Genomic DNA, 16,718 nt, shown 5'->3' with positions numbered 1-16,718 from the left:
GGCAGGGCCGGGCAGGGGAGGGGGCGGGGTCCTGGCTGTCACGTGGGCTCGGGCCCTGCCCGGCCCTCCCGCCCGCCCGCCTCGAATGGCTCTGAGAACCAGCAGGGCCCCCGCTCAGCTGTTCTGGCACGCCGCTGCAGAGATGGCCTCCTGGGCTAAGGGCAGGAGCTGCCTGGCGCCTGGTTTGCTGCAGGGCCAAGTGGCCATCGTCACTGGCGGGGCCACGGGCATCGGAAAGGCCATCGTGAAGGAGCTCTTGGAGCTGGGTACGTGAGCGGGCCGCTGGTGCACAGAAATGGCTGGGGTGTCCTGGGGTAACCTGGAATCGGGAGCCAGGGGCTCTCGGCGGGGCGGGGGAGTGCGGAGCTGCAGAGCAAAGCGGGGGCAGGTGTGGGCGAAATTACGACCACCATGGAGACAAAAGAGAGCAGTTCTTCCTAAGGAATTATGGAGCCACTGGTTAAAAACTAAAGGGACCACTCAGGCCAAAGAGACTGTGCCCGAGATAGGCAATAAAAAGAGCAGTGACACATGCTGTGCAATTAGTTTTATATTCAGATTTAAAATTCATCCATTCTATATGCTTAATGTGAGTGATTAGGAAACGTGGGAAGACTTCATTTAACTGGAAAAAATTGTAAGCATACTGAGAGTCTCTCATAGTATCTTCTCACATCTCTTAACCACAGCAAGGAAGTATGCTGAATATTTACCTTAACTTGGGTGAAGGAAGGCCTTTGTAAACATTAAGTGAGGGAATAAACCACAAAGGGGAACATAAATCAGTCTGCCTGTATGAAGGTGTAAATCTTCATTGAATTAAAAAAAATGTATAAAGTTTAAGGGCATATGAAGAAAAATATTTACAACATCGATAAATTATTTGTTGGTTTTGAGATAGGGTCTCACTCTGTTGCCCACGCTGGTCTAGAACACCTGGGTTCAAGGGATCCTTCTGCCTTGCCTCTGACTCCCAAAGTGTGGGGATTACAGGCTGAGCCACTAGACTCGGCAAAGAAAAAATCCAACACACTGATAGAAAAATTAGACTAATGGTATGGACTAAGTGTTCCAAAAGAACTACAGACAGGCAAGAAGCATACGAAAAAAGAATCAACTTTATTGGTAATAAAATATAAAACAGTAAGATTTCATTTTTCTAACAAAATTTTGAAATATTGGGAAAAATTAAAGTGTTGATGCAGGAATGAGAAGGCAGGAATGTAAATTATTACAAAATTTCTGGAGGGCAATTTGGAAAAAAAGATCCAAAAACCTTCACAATGTTTATGCTCTGACAGTAATTCCTTTCTCAGGAATTTAAAGAAACAGAGTCAAGCAAAGATTTTCATGCAAGGATGTAGTCTTGAGTAGTGAAAAAATGGAAATTGCCTAAAAATCCAATATGAGGGAAATAGTTAAATCAATTACAATGAAATATAATGCTTCCATTTAAATATCTTGCTATTTGTCCTGGCGAGGTGGCTTATGCCTGTAATTCCACACTTTGGAGGGCTGAGGCGGGCAAATAACCTGAGGTCAGGAGTTCGAGACCAGCCTGGCCAACATGGTGAAACTCCATCTCTGCTAAAAATACAAAAATTAGCGAGGCATGGTGGTGCACACCTGTAGTCCCAGCTACCTGGTAGGCTGAGGCACAAGAATCACTTGAACCTAGGAGGCAGAGGTTGCAGTGAGCTGATGTCAAGCCACGGCACTCCCGCCTGGGCAACAGAGTGAGATTCCATCTCAATAAATAAAGAAATAAATATCTTGCTATTGAAGACTTATTTGGATAAATGCATACCGTATTATTGGGAAAAGTAGAATTCTAAACCTAATAGCCTTCCAATTTTACTTTTTTTTTTTTTTTTGAGATGGAGTTTCACTCTTGTTGCCCAGGCTGGAGTGCAATGGTGCCATCTTGGCTCACCGCAACCTACGCCTTCTTGGTTCAAGTGATTCTCCTGCCTCAGCCCCCTGAGCAGTTGGGATTACAGGCATGCCCCACCTCGCCTGGCTAATTTTGTATTTTTAGTAGAGACGGGGTTTCCATACGCTGGTCAGGCTGGTGTCGAACTCCCAACCTCAGGTGATCCGCCCTCATTGGCCTCCCAAAGTGCTGAGATTACAGGCATGAGCCACCGTGCCTGGCCCAGTTTCGCTTTTAATAAAAAATACACATGGAGGGCTGGGCGCGGTAGCTCACGCCTGTAATCCCAGCACTTTGGGAGGCTGAGGCGGGTGGAGCACGAGATCAAGAGTTCGAGACCAGCCTGGGCAAACATGGTAAGACAGGGTTTCATATGCCTGTAATCCCAGCTACTGAGGAGGCTGAGGCAGGAGAATCGCTTGAACCCAGGAGGCAGAGGTTGCAGTGAGCCAAGATCACGCCACTGCACTCCAGCCTGGGTGACAGAGCAATACTCTGTCTCAAAAAAAAAAAAAAGTATTATACATGCAAAAATAGACCGGAAGGAAGTTTATAAGATTTTTAGCTATTTTTCTGAAAATAATGTTAATTATGAGTAATTAAAATTGTCTTCGTCTTTTAAATATTTTTTAATGAACATCTAAATTATCTTTGGTTACCACTGTTTCCAACATCTGGCATAGTATGAACTGAAAAAGAAAACATCTATGTTTTTAGTTAAAAAAAAAAAAAAAAGCAAAAACATTTCCTAGTAAGGCCATGATATAACCTCATCACCATTACTGCCTAGTTTATTCTCAATACCAAACTCTCTCCTTTTTCAGGAAAATCTATAAGAAAATCAGAATCAGTTATCAATTCATGCAAAGGTCAGCTACTAGGCTTCTCAGCAGATGCATAGGACCCTAGTTCACCTTGAAGGACTTTCAGTGGGATTTTATGTATTTGAACTTTCATCCTGTTGCATAAGTGTGCTATTCGAACTTTCATCCTGTTGCATAACTGTGCACTGGCCAAAAACTACACCCCTGGAATAAGGTGGTATTTTTCTTACCACAAACTAAAACATTAGGACAATGGTCTTGTAATCTTTTGGAAGACATGGATCTCTCTGAGATTCTGATAAAAGCGATGGAGTGTCTTTTGAGAAAAAAAATCATATACTTAAAATTATATATAGACAATTATTTTGTTGTATTGGAAATGGATTTCTTTCAGTGAATGAATATAATATAATATAGTATTTTATATATATATATATATATTTTTTTTTTTTTTTTTTTTTTTTTTTGAGATGGAGTCTCGCTCTGTCGCCCAGGCTGTAGTGCAGTGGCACAATCTTGGCTCACAACAACCTCCGCCTCCCGGGTTCAAGCAATTCTCTGCCTCAGCCTCCTGAGTAGTATTTTTAATAGAGATGGGGTTTCACCATATTGGCCAGGCTGGTCTTGAACTCCTGACCTTGTGATCCATCCCCCTCGACCTCCCAAAATGCTGGGAGCTACCACGCCTGGCCACAAAAATCATTTTTTATAATGACTTTTTCCTCTTTATTTTTTTAATGCAAGAATTAATGGCTATTTCCACAGCATTGTTATAAAAACCCAAATTGAGCAAAAAAGAAAATGTTAGCCAGTTTTTTTTTTTGAGACAGAATCTCACTCTGTCACCCAGGCCAGATTGCAGTGGCATGATCTCAGCTCACTGCAACCTCCGCCTTCCGAGTTCAAGCGATTCTCATGTCTCAGCCTCCCAAGTAGTTGGGACTACAAGCATGTGCCGCCACGCCTGGCTAATTTTTATATTTTTACCAGAGATGGGGTTTTGGCATGTTGGCCAGGCTGGTCTTGAACTCCGGACCTGTAGTGATCTACCCACCCCAGCCTCCCTAAGTGCTAGGATTATAGGCATGGAGCCCTCACGCCTAGCCTCCAGTTTTCTTTCTAGTCAGAAGGCCACTGTTTTTTGTTTTTGGTTTTGTTGAGATGTGGTTTTTAAAACGATGATGACTGTATTGTCTTTCACTTCCACAGGATTTTGACTTTTCCTTTTGCTGAGAGGATACAGAGAGCTTTAGCTCACAAAAGCAGGATATTGTAGGCAGAATTGGATCTCCTTTGTACCTTTGACAGGTGCCGTTAGGCAGAGAGAAACCTGATTTCGTCAAGAAAAACCTAAGGTCATGAAGTTGAATTCATATCAGATCTTTTTTTTTTTTTATCTTCAAGTTAATCATTCACTTTCTGTTACTACAGTACAACATAAATTAGGTATAGTAGATAAAATGCAATTAGGAAATGCAGGTGGAAATTATGAGCCAAGACAGCATTTTTTCTTGCTCTAGTCTAGTCTAACTAGCCTGTTACCAACACCAGGGACCAAGAAGTTGCTGAATAAATGTAGTATTCTGAGTTGAAGATGGAAAAGGATCAGTATCAGCCTAAGCAGGAACGCAGCATACTGGGGCTACAAGGCTCTGATGTTGAAAGAACTCCTTATCCACAAGCTACTCCTATACCTATTCTTTTTTTTCTTTTTTTGAGATGGCGGAGTCTCGCTCTGTTGCCCAGGCTCGAGTGCAGTGGCGCGATCTCGGCTCACTGCAAGCTCCACCTCCCGGGTTCACGCCATTCTCCTGCCTCAGCCTCCCGAGTAGCTGGGACTACAGGCGCCTGCCACCTCGCCCGGCTAATTTTTTGTATTTTTAGTAGAGATGGGGTTCACCATGTTAGCCAGGATGGTCTCGATCTCCTGACCTCATGATCCGCCCGCCTCGGCCTCCCAAAGTGCTGGGATTACAGGCGTGAGCCACCGCGCCTGGTCTTCTGCACCTATTCTAACCAAGTCAGTTGTGCTTCCAGGATCTCTCTAGCTACATATAAACAGAAAGTTTATTCAAATGATTCAGCATGAAAGGTAAGGATTATATATAATATTTTTCTAGTTTATTATAAGGTAACATAAGAGGTTTCCAATAAAAATAGTATAGAAGTGTATAAAAGAAAAAAATGAGCTTTACCCATTCTGCCCTTTTTCTAAATTCCCTTCCTAGTGATTTTCTATAAATTTAATGTGCACATGTATACACATGTATATATATTTGTTTTTTACAAAATTGGGATCACAGTATTCCTGCTCTGTAATCATTTATACACACACACACACACACACACACACACACTTAAATATCTTGTTTTTTCTTTGTTTGTTTTTTTAGACACAGGATCTTGCTCTGTCACCCAGGCTAGAGTACACTGGTGCCATCATAACTCACTGCAGCCTCAAACTCCTGTCTCAAATGATTCTCCTGCCTCAACCTCCCAAGTGTCTAAACTATAGGCATGTACTACAATGTTTGGCTAATTAACACATTTTTTTAGAGACAAGGTCTCACCCAGGATGGTCTTGAACTCCTGGCCACAAGCGACTCTCCAACCTTAGTCTTCCAAAGTGCTGGGATTACAGACATGAGTCACCATGCCTGGCCCATATCTTGTGTTTTTCAATGGTAGTACTGTAGTCATATCTCATTCATTTTAAAGCTGCATAGTATTCCATTGTGTGGATCTGTAATAACTTATTTAACCATTTCCTGAATGGGCATTTAGGTTTTAATTTTACCCAGCATTGCATTGTTTTTCCCTGTAATACGTTTGCACCCTAGTTTAAGTTTGTCTATAATGGACAGTTCTACCAGTGAAAGTAAATGGACTTGTAAAGTGGTATTTCAGTGCATCTTTACTTGTAGTAGACAATTGTCCTGAAGTCTTGAGGTTTCAGATAGTAACTAGTGATAATTTAGTAAACTTCTATTTAGATAATCCATGTGAGTCATCCTATTTATAGTCTCACCATATTTTTTATTTGAGGTCTTGGACAAAGTTAGGCATTAATCACCTTAGTGTTCTTGTTTGGTTTCTCTCTTCCCTCTCCCTCTCTCTCTTTCTCTCTGACACAGTCTCACTCTGTCACCCACGCTGCAGTGCAGTGGCACAGTCTTGGCTCACTACAACCTCTGCCCCCAGGTTCAAGCAATTCTCGTGGCTTAGTCTTCTGAATAGCTGGGATTACAGGCATGTGCCTTCATGCTCAGCTAATTTGTTTTTGTATTTTTAGTAAAGGTGGGGTTTCACCATGATGCCCAGGCTGGTCTTGAAGTCCTGAACACAAGCGATCCACTGGCCTTGGCCTCCCAAAGTGCTGGGATTACAGGCGTGAGCCACTGCGCCCAGCCTAGGTGAAGTTTTTAATCCCCGCCCTGCGGAGCCTATGCCCTACTCTGGGAACTGGAGCGAAAAATACACATGTTGAAGGCAGAAATATCAAAGAAAGAAGTGGGCGAAGGAGGTGGTGGCTTGTCCTGGGGTGCTTATTTCTCCTTTCCATCTCACTGATCAGCTCAGCTATTTCTCCTAAGTGACAGAAACCTAACAGGGTTGGATTAGTCTGGAAGTATATACAGTCATGTGTCACTTAACAAAGGGGAAATCTTCTGAGACATGCATCCTTAAGCGATTTCATCATAGTGTGAACATCATAGAGAGGTAGGCAAACCTAGATGGTGTGGCCTACTATACACCTGGGCTATATGGTATAGCCTACTCTACACCTGGGCTATATGGTATAGCCTATTGCTTCTAGGCTACAAACCTGTACAACATGTTACTGTGCTGAATGCTGTAGGAAATAGTAACACAAAGGTAAATATTTGTGTGTCTAAACATATCTAAACATACAAAAGATATAGGAAAAATACGGTATAAAAGATTAAAAAATGGTATACCTGTATAGAACACTGCATAGGACATAGAAGCTTGTGGGACTGGAAGTTGCTCAGGGTGAGTTAGTGAGGGAGTGATAAGTGAATGTGAAGGCCTAGGACATTATTGTTTACTGTTGCAGAATTTATAGACACTGTACACACAGGCTAAACTAAATTTATTAAAAAAATAAAGTAATTGCACCTATGACATTACAGTGGCTACAGTACCACTGGATGATAAGAACGTTTAACTTCCACTTTAATCTTATGGGGCCACTGCCATATATGTGGTCTATCATAGACTAAAACATTGTTATGGGGCGCGTGACTGTGTTTCAGTTGTTTTTCCTCCTGGGAGAAGAGGGCCCTCCTGGAAACTAAAGGAGAAAGGAGTAAGCATTCTCCTAACCATAGAACTTCTGTTTTGTTGAACATTATATATTTTGATAAATTCCATTTTAAAGTTAGGCAAGGCTTACAAGGAACTCATGGTAAATCTTTCCAATTTTTGCTTCATAAAACCCTCAGATTGCACACAAGAATTTCCAAAAGTTGTTACCATTTTTAGTTTACTAAATTATAACCTAAACTTTAAACATAGTTTTTTAAATTGCCTTACTTTGTACAAGCTCTATGGAAAACAGTATAGAGATTTCTTAAAGAATTAAAAATAGAATTCCCATTCAATTCGGCAGACCCACTGCTGGGTATCTACAAAGGCAAATAAATCACTATGTGAAGAAGACACCTGCTCTAGTATGTTTATCACAGCACTATTCACAATAGCAAGTTAAGGAATCAACCTAACTGTCCCATCAATGGATGATTGGATAAAGAACATATGTTATATATACCATGGAATACTACTCAGCCATGAAAAGAATGAAATCTTGTCTTTTGCAGCAACACGGATAGAACTGGAGGCCTTTATCCCAACTGAAATAATTCAGAAACAAGGTCAAATGGTGCATGTTCTCACTTATAAGTGGAAAGTAGAGAGTGGGTACACATGGACATATAGAGTGGAATAATAGACACTGGAGACTCTAAAAGGTGGGAGGGTAGAAGCAGGGGAGTGAAGGTTGAAAAATTACCTGTTGGGTACAGTGTCCACTATTCAGGTGATGGGTACACTAAAAGCCCACACTACACATATATCCATGTAACAAAACTGCACTTGTCACCGCTACATCTATAAAGATAAGAAATAAAATAAAATGCCTTATTTTAATATGCAGTAGCTAGCTTATCTTATACAACTAAAATAGTTCAGGCCAAATGGAGAGCCCTTGTACTCTGTGCCTTTATGAGCTTCATTTATTCCACATATATATGTTGGACTGTGTGTTAGCATAACAAATAGAGCAATTACAGGGTCCCTACCTTCCAGGAGATGACAGTGAGTGGTGCAGACTGTTAAATTAGCAAGTAATTATGATACAGTGAAATGCTGTATTAGGGTGAGAACAGTCTATAACTGTATCGCCTCACATGGAATTTAACACTGAAGAACCACTGCAGTCCAGCCTGGGCAACACAGTGAGACCTCATCTTTAAAATATATATGTAAAAGAACCATTTAACAGTTCATAGGTAGTCTTTGCTTTTGCATGGCATTGTAGCATTGTAACAATGATCATGCAAGCTGAAACCATGCAAAGCAAAAATAGTCAATGGGAAAAAGTACAAGTATTTCATTACCTTCAGAAATTTTTGTCAAAGTGGTGCCCAAACAGGGACTTTCAGGGACAAACAGAGACCTGAAGGGACCTAAAGAGGCCTGCAGGGACAAATAGAGATAAGTAGGGATAAATAGAAATGGTGATAGAGTTCAATAGAGACTTTTTGGCAAAAGTCATCTTCACTTGCAAGGCATTACTGTAGTCCCAGGAGTTGCTGATTTTGATTGTGAAGAAAACATTCCGGTAGTCATAGTGTCACAAGATCTTTGGGTTTTTGAACGAGGAGAGTATATTGCACAACTATGGCTTGTTTCCTGTAAGTTGCACCCTTCTCCACGGAGGGAGAAGCGAGGGAATCAAGCATTTGAAAGTACAACTAGGAGAGAGATTTTTCTATCACAACCCACAGCATTTAATGGACCCACCTGTACAGTACAAATTGAAATTCTTAAGGATCGTTGTTGTTGTTGTTGTTTTTGGAGACGGAGTCTTACTTTGTTGGCCAGGCTGCAGTGCAGTGGCGTGATCTTGACTCACTGCAAGCTCCACCTTCTGGGTTCACACCATTCTCCTGCCTCAGCCTCCTGAGTTGCTGTGACTCCAGGCACCCACCACCATGCCCGGCTAATTTTTTTGTATATTTAGTAGAGACAGGGTTTCACTGTATTAGCCAGGATGGTCTCGATTTCCTGACCTCATGATCTGCCTGCCCTGGCCTCCCAAAGTGCTGGGATTACAGGTGTGAGCCACCGCACCCGGCCAAGGGTTTTTTTTTTGCTATACTGTTGCACGAGAAGGATGAGCTTCAATTTGCTTTTCCTGTGCCTTCTGTTAATCAGAGAGAGCCTGCATCTCCTTATCAATGAGAAGTTTTACCCTACGGTAATTAACCAAAGAGGCAGAAGCTGAGTTACAGCTTGTGGAGCAGATGCTTCGGCATGCCTCCTGGCCACAGCCACAAAAGCCTTTGCTTCTGTTTCGGTAGATTTACTAACGTGGGGATGAGGGTATCCTTGTATTTTTGCAGGAGATGAGCAAACCGTGTGGGTTCCCTCAAGGTGTGTGCGACCGTAGAATGGGAGACTAGAGGGACCCGTGGATCCCAACCATGGGCGTGGTTCCCCCAGTACATGCTGAATGTGAAGACGGAATGAACCACTGAGGCTACACATTTTGCAATTGCCTTTCTCAATTAATTCAAAAAACAAAAAGGGAGAGATGTTGCAGGCCGAAAGAGTGAGGGTCGTGATCAACTCAGTATAACACTGGAGGGTATATGAGCAAACAGCAAACTGTTCTCGTAAATGCAGAATGTTGGCATACTGACAAACTGTCTGCCACCCGGAAGGAATGCTGAAGATAGTCACGACCCAGGCACAAGTGTTTCTTGTGATGAGGCACATCTGAAGCTTGTTAGCAATAATGTGAACCTGTGATCAGTTAAGCAGCTGACCAATCGTTTCCTCCTCCTCCCTGCTCTTTCTACCCAATAAATACAAAAGGCTGTAGAAGCTCAAGGCTGCTGCTTTTGCTCACTAGAAGCAGGGAGCCCTCTTCTTTTTCCCCTGGCCCCTTCCTTTAAAACAGTTTCTTTTAAGTTTTCATTTCTGCATTCATCTTCCTTCCTTCAGTCTCCTAATGATGGTCTCAAGTAGTAACAGTAGTAACTGTAGGAGTGAGTGTCTCAAGCTCTCAAGTAGTAACAGTAGTAACTATGGCAGTCTGCCACATAGGGAAATGAAAAAAATAGTAAAACTAGACCAGTTTTACTGGGGAGATGTTGGTCAAAGAGTACAAAGTTTCATTTAGACAGGAGGAATAAGTTCTGATGATCTATTGCACAGCACGATGGCTATAGTTTGTAATGCATTGTGTATTTCAAAATAGTGGAAATAGTGGATTTTGAATGTTCTTACCTCAAAGAAATGGTAAGTATAAGAGGTGATGAATACATTAGCCTGATTTCATTATTCCACAATATGTTTATGTATCAAAATATCATGTTTTACCCCATTACTGTATACAGTTATTTGTCAATTAAAAATAAAAATTTTAAAAACTCAGTATTGAAAATTAAACTATTATTTTCATGTGAAAAGTATGTTGAGTCATTTGATTAGTGCTTGCCTTCTCATTGTATACCTTATGATATGGAGCAAGCATTTTTCCTATACCTTGTTAAATTGTAATACTCCTTTCTACGTTTGGATCAGCTTCCAACGTTTTATCTTTTATACTTTCAATGTCATGAAATATTTCCAAAAGTTTCTTTCTTTTTTTTTTTTGAGACAGAGTCTTGCTTTTGTCACCAGGCTGGGGTGCAATGGTACAATCTCAGCTCACTGCAACCTCTGCCTGCCTCCCGGGTTCAAGCAGTTTTCCTGCCTCAGCCTCCCGAGTAGCTGGGATTAACAGGCACCTGCCACCATGCCTGGCTAATGTTTGTATTTTCAGTGGAGACAGGGTTTTGCCATGTTGGTCAGGCTGGTCTCAAACTCCTGACCTTGTGATCTGCCCACCTCAGCCTCCCAAAGTGCTGGCATTACAGAAGTGAGCCGCTACGCCCGGCCCCAAAAGTTTCTTTAATGTGAAATTTTTTGTGGGTGTCATTTCCTTTGGGATATCTTCGTCTTCTTTGTCACGTGTACTTTCCTCATTAAGTTTGCCTTCAGTAAGATCTTCTGGCTTTCTGTAGTTTCTAGAATGGTGGCAGTGTCATGCATTCCCCTTTTATAATTCCCCTGATACGCAATTCTAATTTTGCTTCCAGTGTTACAGATTTTCATTTCTTGGTCTCACTTTTCATGTTTGTTGACCAGTCCCTCCTAAGATCATGTGTTTTTGTAAAATGTCACTTGGGTTTCTTGTTGAAAAACCAGGAGGTGACACAGCTATATTCTTTGCTGTCTGAGCTCTTCTGAACTGAAGAAGAGATGCACAGTGGCCATTCACTGATAGACGTTGGAAGAAATGACATGATTAATCACTGATCTTGATGTACATCTGTTATTTATGATTTGCGGGTTGAAAAGCTAGCAGTGGAGTTTGCATTTTATGCAGTTACGGTTAATATACCGTGGTTATTGAAATTTGAACCATGTTGTTGAGAGGCTGGTGTCTTTAAGCTAAGCTAACTGAAATCAGAGCATAGTAGAGCAGAGCAAAGGAAGGACTGTCTCTACTTCCATTTCACCCTTCTTAGCCATTGTGCTATTATTCTTTTTTTTTTTTTTTGAGACGGAGTCTCGCTCTGTCGCCCAGGCTGGAGTGCAGTGGCGCTATCTCGGCTCACTGCAAGCTCCGCCTCCCGGGTTTACGCCATTCTCCTGCCTCAGCCTCCCGAGTAGCTGGGACTACAGGCACCCGCCACCTCACCCGGCTAATTTTTTTGTATTTTTAGTAGAGATGGGGTTTCATTGTGTTAGCCAGGATGGTCTCGATCTCCTGACCTCGTGATCCGCCCGTCTCGGCCTCCCAAAGTGCTGGGATTACAGGCTTGAGCCACCGCACCCGGCCATGTGCTATTATTCTTAAGGAGAAAGAGGGAACCATTTTATTTCTACATATGTTATAAATCCTATAATACGTTGTTATTTTTGCTTTGAACTATCACTACCTTTTAAAGAGATCTGAATAGAAAGAAGAAAAATCTTTATATTTTCTCACGTAATTACTATTTCTGCAACATAGACCTCATCTCTACCAAAAAAAAAAAAAAAAAAAAAAAAAAAAAGGGGCCGGGTATGGTGATTTATGTCTGTGGTCCCAGCCACTTGGGAGGCTGGGGTAGGAGGATCAGTGGAGCCCAGAAGGTCAAGGCTGCAGTGTGCCAAGATCACCGCTGCACTCCAGCCTAGGCAACAGAGTAAGACCTTGTCTCAAAAACAAACACACAAACGAATTGTTTTTAGTTCTCTTTCTTCTTCTGTGTATTTTTAGATTTTTATTTGGCATCATTTTCCTTCTACTTGAAGGACTTCCTTTCATCTTTCTTGTAGTGCAGAACACCTTGATGAATTCTTCCAGCTTTCATATGGGTGAAAAAGTCTTTATTTTGCCATCATTTTTGAGAGATAGTTTCACTGGGTCAAGATTTCTAAGTTCACCATCTTTGTCATTGCTTTCGGTACCGTAAAGATGTTTCACTGTCTTCTGGCTTGCATTGTTTCTGAAAGAAGGTCTTCCTCTTTCTTGTTCTATATTTAATGTGTTGTTTTTCTCTGGCTGCTTTTAAGATTTTTCTCTTCATCACTGGTCTATTTAATTATGTCATCAGTGTCATTTCTGGTTCTAGTTTTTGTTTTTTGTTTTTTTTTTTTTGTTGTTTTGTTTTGTTTTGTTTCATACAGGGTCTTGCTCTGTTGCCCAGGCTGGAGGGCAGTGGGGTGATCTCAGCTCACTGCAACCTCTGCCTCCCAGGTTCAAGAAATTCTCCTGCCTCAGACTCCTGAGTAGCTGGGATTACAGGCGCACGCCACCACGCCTGGCTACTTTTTGTATTTTTAGTAGAGACAGGGTTTCACCATGTTGGTCAGGCTGTTCTCAAACTCCTGACCTCATGATTGGCCCGTCTCAGCCTCCCAAGTGCTGGGATTACGATTACGGGTGTGAGCCACTGCGTCCGGCCTGGGTCTGTTTTTATTAATTGACTTTTCTCCTCATTATGTGCTGTTATTTTCCTGTTCCTTGGCATGCCTGATAGTTTTTTTGTTGGATGCCAGATACTAAATTGACCTTGGTGGATGTTGACTATTTTTATATTCTTATAAATATTCTTAGGCGTAAGAGACTGAGACCATCCTGGCCAACATGGTGAAACCCCATCTCTACTAAAAATACAAAAATTAGCTGGGCCTGGTGGCGCACGCCTGTAGTTGCAGCTACTTGGGACGCTGCGGCAGGAGAATTGCTTGAACCCGGGAGGAGAAGACTGCAGTGAGCTGAGATTGTGCCACTGCATCCCAGCCTGACGACAGAGCGAGACTCCGTATCAAAAAAAAAAAAAATTATATATATATATATGTATATATACACATACATATACTCTTGAGCTTTGTTCTGGGATACAGGTAGGTCACTTGAAAACAATTTAATACTTTAAAAGAGGCTTGATCTGAGCAGCCTTTAGTCTATGGTGAATTTTGCCTCACTGCGGAAGCCATCTGCTTCTGTGTATTTTACAGAATGCCCTGTGAAAGGTTTCCTTCTGCTGGGCACACTAACCATTCCCAGTGCTGTGTGAGTGCCAGGGTTTGATCTCCCTGCCCAGTTTTGGTGGTTCTTTCCTCTTTGATTTATTCCGAAGCATCGATTGGTACTCAGGTGAAGATTCAAGAGAGACTCTGCAGATCTCTGGAGTTCTCTCTCTCTGTATATCTTTCCTCCCTATTCCCTGGGCAGTCTCACTGCCTTAGATCTCTGGAGTTCTCTCTCTCTGTTTATCTTTTCTCCCTATCCCCTGGGCAGTCTCACTGCCTTGGCTCCCTAGGCTCCCAACTTCTTCTCTTCCACCAGGGAGACTTTGGTCTCTGAACGTGTTCCCCTCCCTTGCTGCAGTCTAGAACCTCTCTCCAGGCAGCAAGCTGGGGCAATCCAAGGGCTCATGTTTGTTTTCAGTCTTCCAGAGATGACCGTCCGGTGCTACTTGATGTCCAGTGCCAGAAAACCATCGTTTCATATATTTTGTCCAATATTTTAGTTATTTCAGGATGGAGGGCAAATTCAGTTTCTATTACTCCATCTTGTCCAGAAGCAGAAGTCCTAATTCAGCTGTTTTTAAGACATAGGAACACACATGGCCAGGTGCAGTGACTTGTGCCTGTAGTCCCAGAACTTTGGGAGGCCAGGTGGGAGGATTGCTTTAGCCTGGGAGAAGTTCAAGGTTACAGTGAGCTATGATCGAGCCACTGCACTCCAGCCTGAGCAACAGGGTGAGACCTTGACTCTAAAATAAAAAATACTTCAAAAAATGAAAGACATGATATTTTTTTCAATATTATTATTGAAATTTGGACAACTGGTGAAAGCATATTTATTTGTTCCCTGGCTGTTTACTTCTCAAGGTGTAATGTGGTCACTGCATCTCATGAAGGCATATTTATTTGTTCTCGGGCTGTTTCTCCTCAGGGAGTAATGTGGTCATTGCATCCCGTAAGTTGGAGAGATTGAAGTCTGCGGCAGTTGAACTGAAGGCCAGCCTACCTCCCACAAACCAGGCACGAGTCATTCCCATACAATGCAACATCCGGAATGAAGAGGAGGTAATGGAGAGCTATCTGTATCGTTTATTCATTCATTGTAATTTGCAGTAGTAGTTCTTAAACCTGGCTGTGCTTCAGGTTCTCCTATTGTAGCTGTCTTAGATGAGGCTCACTAGAAGCAGAGGCTGTGAAGGAGTTTCTCATGTTAATGATTTACTGAGCCAGTGGCTCCTGGAGAAGGAGAGGAAGGGAGGCAAGAGTGTGGTCTCAGCTAGAGATGGCCTTTTGCCCTTTAAGTCATTTTTTATCTTTTTTTTTTTTTTTTTTTTTTTTTTTTGAGACAAAGTCTTCCTCTATTGCCCAGGCTGGAGTGCAGTGGTGCAAAATCGGCTCACTGCAACCTACACCTCCTGGGTTCAAGCAATTCTCCTGCCTCAGCCTCCTGAGTAGCTGGGACTATAGGTGCATGCCACCATGCCCAGCTAATTTTTGTATTTTTCATAAAGACAGGTTTCACCATGTTGGCCAGGCTGATCTCAAACTCCTGACCTCAGGTGATCTGCCTGCCTCGGCCTCCCAAAGTGTTAGGATTACAGGCGTGAGCCACCGTGCCTGGCCCCTTGAGTCATTTCTTAATGTTCATTTTAATCTGATTTCATCAGTGTTTATTCTGGGTTGGTAGCTTACAAATTAATATACGACGGAGGCCTGCGCTACTCAAGGGTGTTCCAGGCCCTTGGATCTATCTTGTCGTCAAAATGACAATTTTAGCTTTGTGATGTGTGGGTATTGGGTGCTGGTACATTATTCGTTGATGTAGGAGTTTTAGGGTTATTCATTGCTGCATGTTCATTCATTGTGGTACTTGGAGTGACTGTTCACTGTGAGAGATTGCAAATTCTGTCTAGAGCAATCAATCAGGCCAGGTAGCAGGTTAGGCTAGTAAACTTTTAGTAACTTCCAATGTTCTTCTTTAGGTGAATAATTTGGTCAAATCCACCTTAGATACTTTTGGTAAGATCAATTTCTTGGTGAACAATGGAGGAGGCCAGTTTCTTTCTCCTGCTGAACGCATCAGTTCTAAGGGATGGCACGCCGTGCTTGAGACCAACCTGACGGGTACCTTCTATATGTGCAAAGCAGGCAAGTACCATCAGTATCCACAAGTCACCATGTCTTTATTTAGAGATCTCAGGAATCCTATGAGGGACTCAGAAACCCCATGTCATTAACATTTCTTGCCTAGATTTTCTCACTTACAACATAGGAATGTAAATTGGTACATTTCAGTATAGTAATTTGGCAATATTTATAAAATGTGGATATCCATCAATCTCATCATTTTATTTCTTGGAATTTATTATGAGGAAATTATTAATGATCTGTACATAGATTTAGCTATAAACTTGTTCATAAAATTGGCGAAAACTCTCACACTTATTTTGTTTTTAAGAAATGAATCTATTAAATCTTTTAGCAGAACCAATTAATAAATTCAGAGAGAATACCAGAGACAGAGTCTGTATGCTCTCTAACAACTAATTAGCATGCATGTATAGTCTTTGGATTAAAGGTTGTGTTTTGTGGGTTGTTAGTACTGAACTCCTGAGTTGGGTAACTCAAGAGATTCTTTTTTTTTTTTTTTTTTTTTTTCTTTGAGAAGGAGTCTTGCTCTGTGGCCTAGGCTGGAGTGCAGTGGCCTGATCTCAGCTCACTGCAAGCTCCGCCTCCTGGGTTTACGCCATTCTCCTGCCTCGGACTCCCGAGTAGCTGGGACTATAGGCGCCCGCCACCACGCCCGGCTAGTTTTTTTTTTTTTTGTATTTTTTAGTAGAGATGGGGTTTTACCATGTTAGCCAGGATGGTCTCGATCTCCTGACCTCATGATCCGCCCGTGTCAGCCTCCCAAAGTGCTGGGATTACAGGCTTGAGCCACCGCGCCCAGCAAGAGATTCTTTAAAAACTACCCAACTCTTTCTTATGATGAAAAATACAGATGAAGTACAACCCTAACTCAAAGGGTCTTCATGCCAACCTGAATTAGGCTTTATATTCTTAGTGTCTACAAGTCAGAGGTCTTGCAGACATCTCTACCTGTCTAGCAGAATCAAGCTCTGTATAAGTTGCGATACAAGCTGGGT

General features: G+C 42.1%; 1 protein-coding gene across 5 annotated transcripts in view; it reads left to right on the top strand.

The window, feature by feature from the left end:
- Positions 1 to 68: 68 nt before the first annotated feature.
- The window catches only part of LOC105481172 (peroxisomal trans-2-enoyl-CoA reductase), a 41,298-nt gene continuing 24,648 nt past the window's right edge, over positions 69 to 16,718 (top strand). For 4 of the 5 annotated variants that reach the window (XR_011610020.1, XR_011610019.1, XR_011610018.1 and 1 more), the window contains exons 1-3: positions 69 to 266; positions 14,504 to 14,637; positions 15,555 to 15,720. Coding sequence is in view for 2 of the 5 variants with exons in the window: in XM_071073339.1 (XP_070929440.1) it covers positions 86 to 266; positions 14,504 to 14,637; positions 15,555 to 15,720 (481 nt within the window). In the remaining 3 variants the exon portion in view is untranslated. The remainder of the gene's footprint in view (positions 267 to 14,503; positions 14,638 to 15,554; positions 15,721 to 16,718) is intronic. The other variant, XM_071073340.1, reaches the window with a different exon arrangement.

This window comes from Macaca nemestrina, chromosome 11 (assembly GCF_043159975.1).
Source record: "Macaca nemestrina isolate mMacNem1 chromosome 11, mMacNem.hap1, whole genome shotgun sequence".
NCBI classification, from domain to species: domain Eukaryota; kingdom Metazoa; phylum Chordata; class Mammalia; order Primates; family Cercopithecidae; genus Macaca; species Macaca nemestrina.
The sequence above is the reverse complement of the archived record's forward strand: the minus strand, read 5'-3'. Positions and strand labels throughout refer to the sequence as shown.